The sequence below is a fragment of the Podarcis tiliguerta genome (genome assembly GCF_965153285.1).
Source record: "Podarcis tiliguerta genome assembly, chromosome: 13".
In the NCBI taxonomy this organism is placed as follows: Eukaryota; Metazoa; Chordata; class Lepidosauria; order Squamata; family Lacertidae; genus Podarcis; species Podarcis tiliguerta.
This window is the reverse complement of record NC_139546.1, coordinates 33226858-33243249: the sequence shown is the minus strand read 5'-3', so window position 1 is coordinate 33243249 and position 16392 is coordinate 33226858. Positions and strand designations below refer to the sequence as shown.

Here is a 16392-nt window from a genome sequence, read left to right as displayed (position 1 = left end):
GCTTTAGCTTCGGAAGCTGAGCCAAGGGCTTAATACGGACGTGCAGCCAGGCTTACATGGAACTAAAAAAACCCTATCACAAGATATTAAGGAGAGACATTAAAACTGCTGAAATCTGCAACGGATTGTCTGTAGGCCTGGTTAGTGCAGGAATCTTGTATTTTGGTAGTACGCCACTCCGGACTGTAGCCCAAAGCCAGCCTGTGGGCTGTCCCACTGACGCTGGGTTACAGCTCCGTCGGCATTTCCCCCTTTTTAAAAAACAAGACATGGTCTGTGGTAATTTTTCTGACCTTGTGCAAAATTACAGTGCCACAGTCCAGTATGGACAGGCAAAGCACTACCAACACCCTTGGCAGGAGTGGGCTTTGCTAAATATTGTTAAATTGAAAAAGCATTGGATGCCACCCTACTTGAGCTCAGCTAGTCAGAACCACCATATGGAGTTAATAAATCGGCTCTGCTTCAGTAAGAAGCATCTATGTCTCTCTCCGCCATGGAGGGAGCCCTATCCAACTGAGGAGTTTGGTTTTAAGGACAAAGTCCTTTGACAGTGAACTTAGTGACCTCACAGAGAAATTCATCTTCCCTTCTTTGTGCTTCCCCTCAACACCCGGCAGGAAGCAGTCTCATCTGTTTGTTTTCTCTTTAATTAAAAAATGTGCAGTTGTGGACAAATACCCAATAGGTACAGATGCTGGCGTGATGCAGGGGGAGGCAGCTTGTAAATGAATGGACTCGGCCTTGAAACTGTCATTCGCTTCTCCTATCAGTGGGACTCTTGGCAGCTACATTCACTAATTCTCAGGGTTCTGCCAGGGGAGGTAACTTTTTCAACTCGAGGACAACATTCTGGGAGTCACCTGGCTCCCAGCCACAGCCAGAGCACATCTCTCCATCCAGGTATGCAAGAGGCATATTCAGGGCAGGCAAAAACACTTGGGGAGACCACAGAGCAGGTTCACCGAGGGGCACAGCCTGCAGATATGGGTTATGGACTGGCAAGAGGGCCAAAATTCACAAAGAGAGGCCGAGACACATTTGGCCCCGCTGCCTGAAGCCAAAGGGCAACGGTTGGGTGATGCCCCCAGTGGCCATGTGGGATGCAGCAAGGACAGCAATGCTTTTCCTGACTCTTGTTCTCATCTCCCACGCTGCTTCTTGTGCTCCCAAAGACACCACAGGCCAGTCACGCTCCAAACAAACTCTTTATTAAGTGTTTGAACCATGGGAACTGGAATAAGATCTTCCCTGCACCAGGAAATGCTACTGTGACGGCTTAGGGAATCAATAGTTGCTTTGTCGCTCCTGCTGCCGATACCCTCCACGCCGCATGTAGCCTCCTTCGTTCTTGCGGTAGCCATCCTTCTGGTCTGGAGGGTGAGAGAGAGAGAAGAGAGAGTTGAGCTACAAGGCACCAGTGGAAAGTGGGCAATCAAGATTACAGCAGAAATGGGTTTGCTGCGCAGCTTATGGAAAACAAGACAGGTACACGGAGACCAAAGCAAAGAGGCTCTCGAGTCCACACTTCCTGGTTCTTCAACCAAAACAACCCATCGTTTTGCAGTGAAATCGGCACACTTTGGATTTAGAAAATGCAGGGAGAGAACAACTGTCATCTCTGTGTCCTGTATGAAGGGAGAAGTGCTGAAACAAAGGAGGATTTGGATCTTGTGATGAGGGAAGGAAAGCAGATAAACCATTCAAAGAATGCAGGGGTGGTAACTTCCAGCCCGTGGGCCAACTCAGGCCAGCCAATCAGGCCCATGTGGTTGGTTTTTTGCAGGCCACTCCAGCTGCCACTCACTCGACTCCATAAATAAAGTTTTACTTTGATATAAGATCAGGTGAGATGCAGGTAAAGCTGTAAAGCTGTGGCTGCAAGGAAGCAAGAGAAGCTGACAATCATTAATGGCAACTGGTTTCCTTAGCTTTTGCACCATACCACAAAGGCCAGAATTTTTAAAGAGATACTTTAAAGATACTTTAAAAGATACTTTTTTAAAGATACTTATGGGAACAGTAGCCCTATTTGTCCCCAGACAGATAACAGACACAAAGTGGCTAAAGGAATGGAGATAGGAGAAGCAAGAAGCTGTGGCTGCAGCTGGCTTCCAGGACGCTCGCTCACCCCGGAAGTAGCCCCCATAGGTGCCTTGCTTCTGGTCAAAGACCCTCTCGTTGTTCTCCACGAGGCTGCCCAGCTTCTCAGCCAGCTGGAGCGCCAGGTTCTGTTGGGACGTGGGCTCCGTCCGGTGCATCACAACTGTCTGGGTCGGCTGGTCTAAAGATGCCTGGGAAGGCAAGATTTAGGAGGCTCAGACAAACCCAGCGAAGGAGAGACATGTTAGAAACCTTCTAAAGTGCTGGTCTACTTTCCCTCCCAAATCTGGTTTGTATTAAACCTGAATGCTTACAGGCAAGACAAGCCATGATTTAAGATGCAACTTCGAGAACCATATGGAACTTCAGTACCCTGTTTGCCAACTGAGTTATTCATAGTGCAACGGGGCTGGAGACTGCCAAAAGCACTGGATTGTACACCAGAGATTTACAGTATATATTTCTCTTTCACAAAGAGATCTCATTTTAGGGGTGAGGCCTATACTGCTTGGCGGCTTATATTTGGACGACTCGCTTCTCATGCTCACCCCTATGGTGCAGCTGCTGCAGACGCCCATCCCTGACCCTCTTCTCCCACACCCCTTGAGCTGGTTTGTACAAGGGCAACCCACTTTCTCCTGGTCAAGGGTCCCTTTCTGTGGTTGCCACCCATCTCTAGGCCTCCTCAAGCCACCCGTCTGCCGTGCGAGAAAGCATCACTCACCATCAGCTCTTCATTGATGATCATCTTGCTAATGATACTGTGCACTGTGGGCAGGTCCAGCTCAAACATATCAGACAGGATCTCCATGCTAGAAAGGGAGGCATAATTGGGGGAGAGGGCATGGGGAGAGAGAGAGAGAGAGAGAGAGAGAGAGAGAGGAAGAAAGAGGTGGAAGCTGAGCTTGTGAGACTCAGCCATCGGCAGCCTGCCTGGCAGAAAATCTAAAAAGGTCAATGGCAACCAAAGAAGGTACCCAAGTGTGCCATGTACAGAGGATGGATTCCTTTGTTTGATATATTTTATGGATAGGGAGCCTGCAGAGGGGAGGCTGAAGCAACATGTGCACCCAATAAAGATGCACTCAGCCACTTATGCCACATCCGCCACTCACACCCTGGCCCAAAGGCTGCCAGGCTGAAAGAGCAACCAGGAGGCCATGATGACCTTCACACAATACCTGATTGAGTCATAGACGCTGCTGTAAGTGAAGAGGTAGGTTCGGAGAGACTCCTCTTGGATCTTCCTGCCAGGGAGAAACAAGGGAAAGGAGCAGTCATGAGAGCCAGGCAGAGATCCCGAAAGGGGGGCAGAGCTAGGCTTTCCAGTCCCCTGACAGACACCCCCCCCCAGCCTCTCGGCACCCACCTGCACCCAGACAAGGGGGCCGCTCTCAACAGACATCCCAATTCTGCTCCCTCTTCTCCATTTCAAGAACTGGGTTCCAAGCCCTCCCCTCCTAGCCTGCATAGATGGCCCCAGAGCTCAGGGGCTGGAGCACTGACGGTCCCAGGCTTCGCCCCTTTATCCATCAAGGTGGATACGCCCAAGCTAAACAGAGCAATGGTCTGACTCAGGATAAGGCAGCTTTCTACAGGACAGCTGCATATTCCTGCAATTGCAGGGGGCTGGACTAGATGAACCTCGGGGTCCCTTCGAACTCTATGATTCTAGGGAGGAACTGCCCCATCACCCCATTCCCATGCAACTGACCGGACAAGCATGCCTCGCACTTTGTCAGCCTCGGGGAACAGGTCCCAGACCTTCCCATTCATTTTCTCATTGACGATGAAACGGTGACACGTCTTCCAGTCGCCCATCTTCATAGCCTTGGATGCTGCCACCACATGTTCCCTCATCGATTCTGGGGGGCCTGAAGAAAGATGGGGGGGAGGGGGGAAGAAGTCATCAAATGGGGAAGGCATTCCTTGTCTTGGTGAACAGGATTTTGATTAGCTAGCAAGGCAGGCCACATCCCCTTAACATCCTATTGCACATGAAGACAATGCAAACAAAAACTAGTTTTCATTTTTGTATCCAGAAAAAGATTTTTTTCTAGCCCTTGTGTCAAAATAAATAAATAAATTATCCAATAAAAATAAAACTTATTAGAGAAATCTGCATAACTTCAGTTCATTTTTTCTTAGGTTTAAACAAATAGTTATGGAAGTGTGTAAAAGTAGCTGTAAAGGAAAAACAAATACACACAATTTGGCAGCAGGCATCATCTGTGAAGAATCGTTTGCTCTGCTTTCCAACACAGCATTGAATGACTCCAAGGTGTCGAGTGCCACCTGCAGCTCTGATAAATATGCATTTACAAAATAATAATAATAAACAGCTGCCAAATTAAGATGAGGGAGCAACTTTAAAAAAATATATATAGAACCAACAGAACACAAGAAGCAGTTTGGGAAACGGTGCCAAAGCAAGTGAACCATAGTGGGAGGCTGGCTAACATGGCAAGACAACTTTTGTGAACCCTGGATCATGCCTGGCGATGTCACAGAGGCCAAAGGAAAACCTGCCCCTCCCCAAGAAACTAGCAGGCGGCAAACAAGCAAAATGCAAAACACAGCAAGCAAAACACAGCAACAGATTGCAGCATTCAAGCACCTCTAGGCACAGACCTGCAATTGCCTCGTAGATTCCATTATTTGCCCAGAGAGACAGGGAGGATTCTAAGTCAAGCCTAGGAAGATTCTTGTTAGAAGGCCTGGCATGACAGAGGAATAGAAGCCCCCTGGCCAGCATACCCAGAAACGCATCTCACGGTTAAAAGAGGAAAGCCACTCACCGAGAAGGGGCTGGCGCTCGCCCACCCGGAGCTGGTGGTGGAACTGCTTGCTGATCATGCGCCGGCGGGCATCAAACTCATGCGCGGCCATGTAGGGGATCTCCAGCAGCATGGCCGAGACCAGGTAGACGCACTCCAGCAGCTCCAGGTTGATGTGCATGTGGAAGGGGACCTGGCGGCGCTTCTCAATCTTCTCCTGCTCCTGGTTGCGCTCCTGCATGCTGCGCATCAGCAGGCCCTGCCCCAGCAGCTCCTTGGCCCGCCCGCTCGACTGGATGTCCAGCAGGGCGTTGTGGGCGTCCTTGATCATGCCCTGGCGGAAGGCACAGATCCCCAGCTGCACCATTGTCCGGTTATACAGAATCTGCAAGAGCCGAGAAGGTCAGAGGAGGTGGAGGCGGAGACCCAGCTGCCCTCTCCAAAAGGCAGCACCTGAAAAACCACTCCCCAAACATTCGCTTCCTGCAACTGCTCCTTTGTAATAAGGGTGGGACACAAATGGGCACTGCTGCACTCTGTCGACCCTCTCCAGTCTCCATTAATTCTCTGCCACTCCTTTATATTACCATCTACCGCTCCTGGCCCTTTTCGCCCACCACTTTTCGCCCCAAGGCAGCTACTGCAGACAGCAGGTTGCCAAGCGGGGCAGAGGCATTGTAAAGTTAGGAGAGAAAGTCTCATCAACCGCATAGGATGTTGTGGCTGGCGTCACCAGATGCAAGTGTGGCCCACATGCAGGAGGAAAAGCATGGAGCAGCAAGGAGAGGGGGCTCTGCTCCTCTCCAAACCCTTTACAATCATCTGCATCAGCAACTTGCAGCTTCTTGGGCGGGGCAAGGCAGCCATTCCGAGCCTCTCATTCCCTGTTCTTGGAGGACTGGCTTTTATTGTTACTCAAATTCATTAAGACTGCTTCAATAAACCATCAACAACCCAGCATATGCCTCAGCCTCCCCGGTTTTGTTCTCTGACCTGCACAGGGGGGTCTGCATGCTGAATGTTGTCCTGTAGGTGACTCATGAGCATCAGGTCACGGGCCTGGTACCAGCGGTCATGCAGGGCGTGGTGGTAAATGTGGCAGAGGATGGCGCAGGTTCGGATCCGGTCTGTCCTGTCCTTGGCGTAGATGAACTTGCAGAGGCGCTCCATCTGCACCGCCGAGTCCTCTGCTTCGTTCTCGGCCTGGTCTTGTTCCGACTGCGGGCAAGCAGATTATGCAACATGTCCTTTAGCCTGAGGAGTCCCTCCCCACCCCACTCCCAAATACCAAAATGTTACCTTCACATAGAGATAGGAAACCTCCAGATATTGTTGGACTCCAGTTCCCATCATTTCTGACCATTGGCCATGCTCCCTGGGGCTGATGGGAGTTGGAGTCCAATCCTATCTGGAGGGGACCAGGTTGGTTACCCAAAACTTAGTATATCAATTGCCCCTCAACTTTCACGGTCTTCCTTTGCCGGTACAATACTAAGGGCCCTGTCCAACTTGCAAACCTGAAACCAGTTTTCAAATTAGCATGACTGTCAGGACTTCCCCTGCCCCAAGGAATGCTGGGAACTGTAGTTCTGGGCAAGCACATACACACACACAAGTCCTAGGATCCTTTGAAAGAAGCAGCTAAACTGAATCACAATGAAACTTCCTGAAAATCCCTGATGTCCTTGCGGGCCAAACCCTCAGCATCCACCTCAACTTCTCCCAGCTTGACAGTATCATTTCCAAACCTTATTTTGGGAATGGGCCATGGCTTAGTGCAGAGATGGCCCTCCAGATATTGGTGGAGCCCAACTCCTATCACCCTCACCAACACAGCCAACAGTCAGGAACAACGGGACTTGTAATCCACAGAGAAACCTGGCAGGAGCCACAGGTTCCCCACCACTGGCATAGTGCTTTGCCTGTCCGTGGCCCCAGGATCAATCCCCTAGTTATCTTAGTTAAAAGGCTCCATTCAGAAGGCAACAGAAAGAGGTTTGCCTAAGACCCTGGAGGGAAGCTACCAATCAGAGCAGGCCGTGCTGGTCAAAAGCAGGGTGAGTACGACCGGATACATGACAGCTTCTTATGCATTTGACTATTTAGGGCATGAGAAACATCTTCTCATCCATGGGTTTATGCTTCAAGCACAAAACCTATGGGTGCAACCGCAGAGTGTGAATACCCTGGGCAAAGCAAGGACGGCTGGTGAGGGCTTTGCTGCCCCAGAGGCTGGCCTACCTTGCTGTCTCCTGCCGGGCCCTGTTGCCGCTGGTGAGCCTTGTAGTCAAACTTGTAGTAGGTGTGGAGGATGCAGCGCAGGTAGATGCGGCACACCTCCTCCGTGGTTCCCTTGTCCTGCAGGTAGTTCTGCACCCGTTCGATGATCTTGCAGACTCGGCCCTCGTCCTTCAGGTGGTCCACGTACTCTGGTGGAAAGGGGAACATGCATTCACATGGCAGTCTTTCAAGGTGGGGCTGCCAGCTTCTCCCTATTTGCCATGTAGAATCTGACACTCCCGAGAAACCCCAGCTTTCCATTTTGGGGCCCAAAGAGCATGTTTCTAGTCCACATGACTGCCAAGTTAAGAGACATGAAAGCATACAGATCCTCTCTGCTTAGACTGGGTGACCTTTTCCCAAAGCATTCAGCCACTTTCTACCACCTACTCAGTTTTCTGACCTGCTGCTTCTTGCTAAGCTTCTTACTTTTCAAGGACGCTCCGAAGTCAGTTTTTTTTAATAAAAAAAACTTTTTGTAGCAAGCAAGCAAACTGGGAGGAACGAAAACAGAAAAGGCTGGCAAATATTCCAAGTTCAATCCCTGGTTCTTGAGGGATCGTTCCAAAAGAGGCAAACAGTTGGTAGAGGTGTCTTTTCAGGGGGAAACACAGCACAGATTCCTTAGGGTTCCCTCTATTTGAGAAGTTCCCTGTTCCACACCAGCCCTCCACTAGCTGAACCTTTCAGTCCAACTCCACCCTGGCTATGCCTCCGAGACCCCACTTTCTGTGACAGGCACACTCACCCTGGGAATGGGGATCTGTGTTCTGCATGATCTTTGTGAACTCTTCATCCATGCGCTCCACCAGAGTCAGAATGCAGCCACGAACACGGTAGGGCTAGAGAGGGAGAGGGGGGGAGACACACAAGTGGGTTAAGGGGGTCAAGACTGCTAGGCAGAGACACACACAAGCCTTTTTCTTTCCTGACCTGCCAATCTGTACCAACCTCCCCCCTGTTTCTAGTAGATTTCAAACTAGCCCATCTTACTGGGTTGGCAGGATGCCCCAAGGATGGGGAGGAATGATGCCTGATTCAGAAATGCTCACCTGCTCGCTGTTGGCCAGGTTCTCAGAGTCCTCTGCGATGTTCTCACCAATGAAGATGTTGGGGTTGGCAAAGAGGATGTCCAGGAGCTCTTCAATGGAGCCCAGGCATTTCTGCCACATCTCTGGCTGCATGTGGTGGGAGAAGAGGAGTAGAGAGGAAAACACTGAGGCCCCCTGGCATTCTGGGAAAGAAACCGCCTGCTTCCTTTGGCCCCTATGCACGTGCCGTGCTTTTGGGCCACTTCCTCCCCTCCCCTCCTAATTCCATACCTTCATATAGGTAGCCAAGTTAGGGTTGTAGTCATACAAAGAAGCAACAATGTTGAACTTGATTTTGACATCGATGGCAATCCCCAGGTTGTTCTCTGCTGCAATTCCAACCAAAAGCTGCAGAAGGTCAATCTGAGCCGCCCTAGAAGGGGGAAGGAGGTGAAGGAGCTCAGTGCAGAAGGGGGGCGGGGGAAGCAGATGGCCAGGCACATACATCCCCAACTCTGCACAACCCTCCTTGTGCCCTGTGCCAAAACCACTGACGCCCATGTGAGCCCCCTTCATTTTCATCACTTTCCGATTCACTTAAAACATTTATGCGCCACCCTTTGTCCTATTTAGGATATCCGGCAGTAGATATACCTGGGATCCAACACTGCATTTCTGCTTTGGAACAAGCTTCCACTTGCACAACAGAATTCTACCCCCCGAATCTGCTGCAGAGGGTTGGGAGCAATGTCTATAGGGAAGGGTGGGAGGATGCAGGTTCAGCATGCAGAATGTCCCAAGTCCCATCCTCCAGTTAAAAATACTTAGCAGATGCTGCTGGATCAGTCCAAAGGCCTACCTAGTCTGGCATCCTGTTCTCACAGTGGCCAACCAAAGGCCTACCTACAAGGAGCCTGAAGCAGGGCCTGAGCACGAGAGCACTCTCTCTGCACTTGCGATGCTCAGAAACTGGTACCCAGGAGCACGCTGCCTCCAACAGGGGAGACAGAACATGGCCATCAGGGTTAAGCAGCCACTGCCAGCCTTATCCTCCATGGATTTGTCTAATTCTCTTTCAGAGTAGTCCAAGCCCTCAATCATTTCAAGCTGCCCTTTTCTGAACCTTTTGCAGCTCTGCAGCAGCCTTCTAGAGGTGAGCTAATGAGAACCACGCTCAGTTTTTTCCAAGCGCGGTCTCCTAGGCCACCTTCCCCCCCACTCCACCACATCAACGCTCACTGGCCTTACCGATCCGTGCCTTTCTTTCCACGGGCCTGGAGGATCTCATTGAGTTTCTTCACGACTACAGTGTGGTTGATCTCTGTACCTTTGGCAAACATCTTTGGTTTCTCCTGCAAAGCGGGGTGGGGGGAGGAATGTTAGGCTCGAACCATGTTTGGAAGATGGGGAGAAGTAAAAATAAAGGCAGCAACACAATGCAGTTTGTTCTACTCCCACATTTCCAACTGCTTGCAGAGAGACTCACCTTGACCAGGGGGACACCTCCTTTGACCTTCTCCCATTCGCCACCCTCATTGTCATCTTCTTCATCTTCATATTTCCTGGATTTGCGGTCCTGCTTTTTCTTTGCCTTCTCTTCCCGCTTCTTCTCCAAAACTCTTTTGTCCTCCTCAGTGCCAGTTCTGGTCAGGGAGAATTAAAACAGGACTGAATCCCTCTTTTAACCTGGAATTCTTACTTCCTGAGTTGCCTGAACCATACAAGCCCAGACCCCGCCACTGGCCTCAACCACAGATCAAGCACTAACAAAGCCAGACTAAAAAGCTTATTTGATCCAGACCTATGCAGTCACCAAAATGCCCAATGCAGGAGCTTAACAACTCACCCACAGAGACCCAGACCTGAGGTCCCCCACCCCTTGTTTAGCCAAGATCTACTTCCCTGCAATTCCAACTTCTTGGTTTTATTTCTGCTCTTGGGGTAACAGAGCACAAGTCTGTCCCATGGTACAGAGCACCTGTCACAGCCCAGATGGGGCCATTATTTCTCAGATCTAAAAGTGTCCATCAAACTTTAAGACACTCACCTAATGTGAGATAGCTAACTACCATTGCACCATAGACATCCATTGTGCCCTGACATGGATGCCGCCACCTAAAGCAGGGAGTGAGGGTCAAAGTAATGGGTCTGGCTCCTCAACAACTCAGGCTCAGAAGTGAGCTGGGTGAACAGGACAACACACAGTCTTCCACCTTCAGGTCCTGAGTCTGAAATTCCAGGTTGTGATCAAAGGTAGATTCACAACTGACAGTTCCCTCAGCCAGAGGTTTGGAGACTGTCATCCAAAGATGATGCGAAGTGTTGAACCCATAGAAGCTGCCTCCTTACTTCTTAAGGAACTTGGAGGCCAGGGAGGTGTATTTGCCCTCATCTTCATCTGACTCAGAGTCAGATTCTGAATCTGACGAGCCCCAGTCTTCATCATCATCAGAGTCCTCCTCCTCCTCATCTTCATCCTGCCAAGAGCGGGGGGGGGGGGGCGAGGGGGAGAGAAGAAAAATTATGCACCAGCAAACCATGTGACAAAAAAAGTTTTCACGCAGATTCAACCAGGGAGGGCCATAAAGTGACACAGAGCAACAGAAGTCCCATGGGAACCCTGTTCCTGTTCCCCACGCTTCTGGATTATTATTTTGTGCTGCAAAAGGAATAGTGATCTTTTGCCTTCCTCCCCTCTGAGTTGCTTGGCACAAAAATCCTTCTGGCAGCTGCTTTGAGGGAAGCACCGGATGCCATGCCTATGCTGGCCAGAGGAGGGCACCACCTCTGTCTTCCCCCCCCTCCCCACCCCGTTCAGCTCTTACCTCTATCTTTTTGGGAAACTTGCCCCGTCCCTCAGCTGCCCCCTCTTTCTTCTTCAGGAAAGCCGCGGCGCTCATTCCCTCATCGTCATCCTCACCAGAAGAGGAGGAACCTGAAGCCAGAAAGCGGGGGGTGTCACTGAGAGGGGAAATCTCAAATCCCGCTCCCCACCTCACACAAAGAAGGATAGCCAGTGAGCTGCACAGCTTCCATCTCCTATGCACGGCATCATCATCATCATCACCACTCACCCTCTGAATCGTCACTTTTCTTGTCCTCGTCTTCATCAGCTGACTGTTCGGGGTTCTAGGCGAAAGCAGACATGTGGTCAAGATGCATGTTGGGTACTCTTCTTTAATTTGAACCGTACAGAATCGCTCTTCCGGCACAGCCTGACTCCTCCAAACCCTCCCTTCCGCTTTCACCTGTTTTTTCACCTGAGCCTTTAACACCAGGGGTCAGCATACTTTTTCAGCAGGGGGCCGGTCCACTGTCTCTAAGACCTTGTGGGGGGCCAGACTATATTTTTTTGGGGGGAGGGGGAATTCCTATGCCCCACAAATAGCCCAGAGATGCATTTTAAATAAAAGAGCACATTCCACTCATGTAAAAACACGCTGATTCCCGGACCATCCATGGGCTGGATTTAGAAGGCGACTGGGCCAGATCCGGTCCATGGGTCTTAGTTTGCCTACCCATGCTTAACACAACTGGCAAAGCCAGTAATCAACCCTACTGCCTAAAGCAAGGACAATGACTGTGGACCTCCAGATCTTGCTGAATTACAACTCCCAGCTTCCCTGACCCTTGGCCATGCTGGCTGGGGCAGATGGGAGTCCAGCAACATCTTGAAGGTCAGGGGTCCTAAGGGATTCATAGAATTGGAAGGGACCATGAAGGTCATGTAGTCCAACCCCTTGCAATGCAGGAATATTTTGCCCAACATGGGGCTCAAACCCACAACCCTGAAATTAAGAGTCTCATGCTGCACTGACTGAGCTCTACATAATTCCCAATGTCTCAGCCGCCTCCCTGGAATGCCCTCCACCCAACCATGTGCCAGTACCTGGCGGTAGCTCATGATCTGGGCCTCATAATCTCGGTTATACTTCCGGATCTTCTGGCGGAGGGTGCTTAGGGCTTTGGCGTTGTTCTTGTTCATCTTCTTCTTGCCTTCCTTGTCCTCCCAGAGCTACAAAAGCCAGAAGGGAGATGAAATTACAGGCAGCCCATGGTCATTTGGTCCACACACCAGCCTATCTCCCTTTTTCTCTAAACATGCAAACCAAAGCTATGTGCAAGAGGACAGCCATTTTGCTCTCTAGCTATTCCCTTCAGGATCCCAGAGTCTTGGGTCTGTGGGATTGGCTTGTTACCACTCCCCATCCCAGTGCTGCATGAAGGCTCAGAATGGTGCAACAGTGGGTATCAGAGCTGGGACCAGAGATCTGTGTTCAAATTCCCACAAAGCTGTGAAGTGTCTTAGGCTTAGTCGCCTTTTCTCAGCTGAACCTACCTTGCAGGGCTGTCGTGGGGATGGGGAAGAGACCAACCATATAGGCTGCCCTAGTACCTTCGATGAGAGGCAGGTGGATGGCATCTTGCTCTCACCTTCCCTATATGCCTTCTTGCTCTCTATATATTTCAGACATTCAAATTTCTAGGTCCACTCTGCAAAGCCTTCAAGGCAGCTTACAGAACACAACAGCTTTACAACAAAAACTACGTGTTTTAAAAACCAACATCCACGCCAAGATGATACACGAAAATAGGAGCAACATGAAAAACACAACACACATTTAAACTTGGCTCCTGCACAGTAAATAAGCAGGTGCTAGGTGGCTATTTCTGGGGAGGCCAACTGGACACCACTACCAAAAGACCATGCCCTTGGTCATCACCTGGCTGATCGCCAAAGTGGGATGTGTGTTCAGATCTTAACAAATAGGCAGATCCACATGGGATCCAGATCCACTGCTCAACTGATTCAGAGCACTTCTCTCCCCAATTAGCCCCCATACCTTGAATCCAACTCCATTCATGCAGGAACAAACCGGCAGTAAAAGGAGGCACCAAAAAGGCATCAAAGTTGATCCTGGGAGCTCTACATTCAGCTCCCTTTTGCAATGAAGCTCATAATTCTTTGTCAGGGGGGAAGCAGGAGAACAGATTCCCTTCTTTTCCCTTAGCCCTAGGTGTCAGACTCAAATTGCCACGAAACCCTCTTGAGCCAGGCACAGGGACTTTGTGGACCAAAAACCTCCCTGCTGGCCCCAGTACCTCATTGAGGTAGTCCTCAAGGTCTGCGAGGATGCGGATGTAGAAGCGGGGCACTCCCTCCTTGTCAACAATGCTCTTGGCCTTGCCATAGGCCTTGCCCAGCAGCTCAAACTCCTCTAGGCATTTGGTGACGTCCCGGATCTTCATGGCATTCCGGATTGTTTTGATCAAGTTGGTAAGCTCCTCAAACCTGCAGTAAGGGAAGATCAAAGAAGGAATGGTTAAGCCTGGGGCATTGATATGCCCTCAGAGAACACAGTGCCACCAACATGCTGCTCAACAGGACGGGAAATTACCCAGCTACCCAAAAATGTGGCATTGGCGCAGCCCTCCAGAAACCAGAGGGGCCACTTCTCCCACAAAGCCAACCACACTTTACCTCTTGTCCTTTGCGCTGCGCACAATCCTCTTTGTATCTTCCTCATCTTCACTCAACAGCAGAGGCCTACAAGAAAGGGAAAGGAACAGACAATGCTATCAATGATCAGTGGAAACAGATGAGAGAGGTGCAGGGCAGGGAGAGGAAGGGGCAGTGCATAACTCAGAAGTAGGAGATGCTTGGTCTGGAATCCCAAGACAGGTACTACCTGGGTGTATTGGGTTCAGGTTAACGTATGGGTATGTTGTCCTCACTACCTGTTTCTGACTTTTAAATCAGAAATGCCCCCCCTTATTCTCGTTGGCATCCGTCTGTTTCTTCCAACTCATCACTCCCTGGGAACCTCTGTTCCCACCCTCTCACTCAAGTTCTCCCGGCCCTCCCCCCCACATACTTACTGTTTTCCAAAATTGCCCCCAACGGGCTTCGCTACAAGCTCGTCCCCAGAAAGTGACGACTCCGACTCACTGTCCGAGCCAGTGGTAAAGAAACGCGACATGGCAGCAGTGGTTCTGGGTTGTCAGCAACCCACTGCTCCCAATTCTGGATGGGAAAGACAAGAAGCCAAAGGCCCAGTGAGTGCAATGATCATATCAAAAGTGAGTTCATTTGCTTCCATTTATAATGTCAACACCTGGTATGCAGGCAGCAACCATTTTAGGTGCGTCCAACTGATGCAAGACCACTGATGTGCGGGTCCTTTTGCATCTAGAAGAGGGAAGAATGGGGGCAGAACATGGCGGAGTGAGCTTGTGCACACTCTGCTAACGCACATGGGGGCCAGGAACAGAACCCCCATGCAAAATGGTCACTGAATGAATTATTGTGCATGCTTTGATATAAACCTTGGCAAACTTCTTTGTCACCAGCCTAAATGGAAACTAAGCCTAAGCACATGTAACTGAGCTAAATGCATATTCTTCTCATGTTTATCATCTCTTCTCCAGCCTGGCACCTTCCAGATGTTTCAGCCAATAACTCCCATCAACCCTATATTAGCCATAGGATGATGGGAACAGAGTACAGCAATGGGCAAGAGACAGCTGTTCTATGCCTCCCTGCAGACCAAACTGCAGGCTATAAGCATCTCAGGGCACAGACTGTCATTTTGTGTTTCTCATAAAACATCAAGCACACTGATGTTGGCTTATATTATGTTTATCATACCTTTCATCCACCTGGCAACGCCCATCAGTCCCAGCCAGCAAAACCAATGGTCAGGGATGATGGGAGTTGTCCAGCATTGTGAGGGCCTGAGGGTTACATCCTTCTGCTCTCACCCAACCCCTTTCTATCCTCACAAGCAGCTTGAGAGGTAGATAATGTTGACAGACAGTGACAGGCCCAAGCTCATCCAGTGAGGTTCATCCAGTGAGTAGGAAACTGAACTCCCCCCCCCCCACTACTTCTGGAAGCTTCGGGCCTCCCCCAATCCTGCCGCGATGCTTCCTCTTTGCTAGGAGTGGAGCCATTTTGGCTCCAGGAAGGACCAGCGCTCAGAGAACTAAGATCACCAACAGCGCAGCAGGGATTATGTCAATGCATATATTACATAAAACCACATATAAACCTCATCAGTATAAATGTTCCAAACGCTCAGCTGAGTTTAAAACACCGACAGCCCAAACAGACAAACACGCATCTCCCCAATGGGGACAAAAACCCGCTCCTCCTAGAGCGAAGGCCACCAAAGAAGCCGGTGGGGCCCCCCTCGGACGCTTCCTACTCCTCCCTCCCCTAACTTTCGGGGTTTGCCTCCTTCCTCCAACAGGACCCCAAGAACCCGAAGCACGCGCTTACCCGGCCCGGGCCTGGTAAAATGAAGGCGCGTCGCTTCCCGCGGCCAACGCGCATGCGCAAAGCCTTCTGCAGGCTCATCAACACCCCGGCGCGGCCCTGATGACTACTTCCTTCCCAAGAGGGAAAAATGCTAAGATAATAGAGATGCTAAATTCTAGAGCGGCACCACTCGGCGGCGGGGCGGAAATCACGACTACAGAGGTGGCTTTCCACGATTACGGAGAGATATTCTACATTTTAATTTCTATGGTCTTAAACTTTGTGGCAAAGTGACCTGGAGAAAGGGATGATGGGAGTTGTAGTCCATATAGAGATGCTGTGACGCCCCGTGCCCTTAACTGCAAAGGCAACGTTTGTCGTTTTGTTCGCCGTGCTGGTGCTTCAGAGCAACGATTCTGTACCGTATTTTCTGGAAAATAACCATTTCACTGCTTTAGTCATCGACGGTGACGCAGTCGAACCTTTACACCACTTACCCCAGTTAAAAGCACAACGGCTTAAATTAGGAATTTCCTAAACTGTTCCATCTATTTATCCTGACTTTCTTCCAATAACTTCTGGGCTCAACACCTGTGCCAAGGGAGCTGCATTTGCTCCCAGGCCATATTCAGGGTATTTTTACTAACGCAAAAAGCCTTAAGAACTCTAGACCAGGCTCATATGAAAGATTGTCTGCCCTTGCATAGATCTGTTAAGATCACTTGCATCATCTGGAGAAATTTTACTTACGGCAACGCACTCTGTATAATATCAGAAAAGCATTGACGCACAAATGAGCATTTTCAGCTGCTGTCCTTGTACTTTGGAACATCGTTGAAGCATAATTTGCTTTGGATATCCAACAAAGAGATATGGTAATGTACAGGCATTCCTTGTTCTAGAAAATTGGAACTTGTGTCACTAATAGATCTCTATTTTT

At 50.0% G+C, this 16392-nt stretch overlaps 1 protein-coding gene across 2 annotated transcripts; it reads right to left on the bottom strand.

Annotated features, from left to right (window-relative positions):
* Positions 1 to 1189: 1189 nt before the first annotated feature.
* LOC310663510 (eukaryotic translation initiation factor 3 subunit C-like) lies at positions 1190 to 15619 on the bottom strand. 2 transcript variants are annotated; one of them, XM_083411404.1, is made up of 21 exons: positions 15474 to 15619; positions 14072 to 14216; positions 13674 to 13739; positions 13295 to 13484; positions 12081 to 12206; positions 11266 to 11320; positions 11017 to 11126; positions 10541 to 10668; positions 9678 to 9834; positions 9440 to 9543; positions 8483 to 8624; positions 8213 to 8338; positions 7909 to 8002; positions 7122 to 7309; positions 5874 to 6098; positions 4902 to 5265; positions 3818 to 3977; positions 3285 to 3350; positions 2828 to 2915; positions 2132 to 2294; positions 1190 to 1373 (listed from the first exon to the last, which is right to left on the bottom strand). In XM_083411404.1, the coding sequence occupies exons 2-21, from the start codon at positions 14170 to 14172 to the stop codon at positions 1288 to 1290; spliced, it is 2739 nt and encodes a 912-aa protein (XP_083267530.1). In that variant the 5' UTR covers positions 14173 to 14216; positions 15474 to 15619; the 3' UTR covers positions 1190 to 1287. The 2 variants fall into 2 exon arrangements, with proteins under 2 accessions (XP_083267530.1, XP_083267531.1); XM_083411405.1 differs by having other exon boundaries at positions 15416 to 15525.
* Positions 15620 to 16392: the final 773 nt, after the last annotated feature.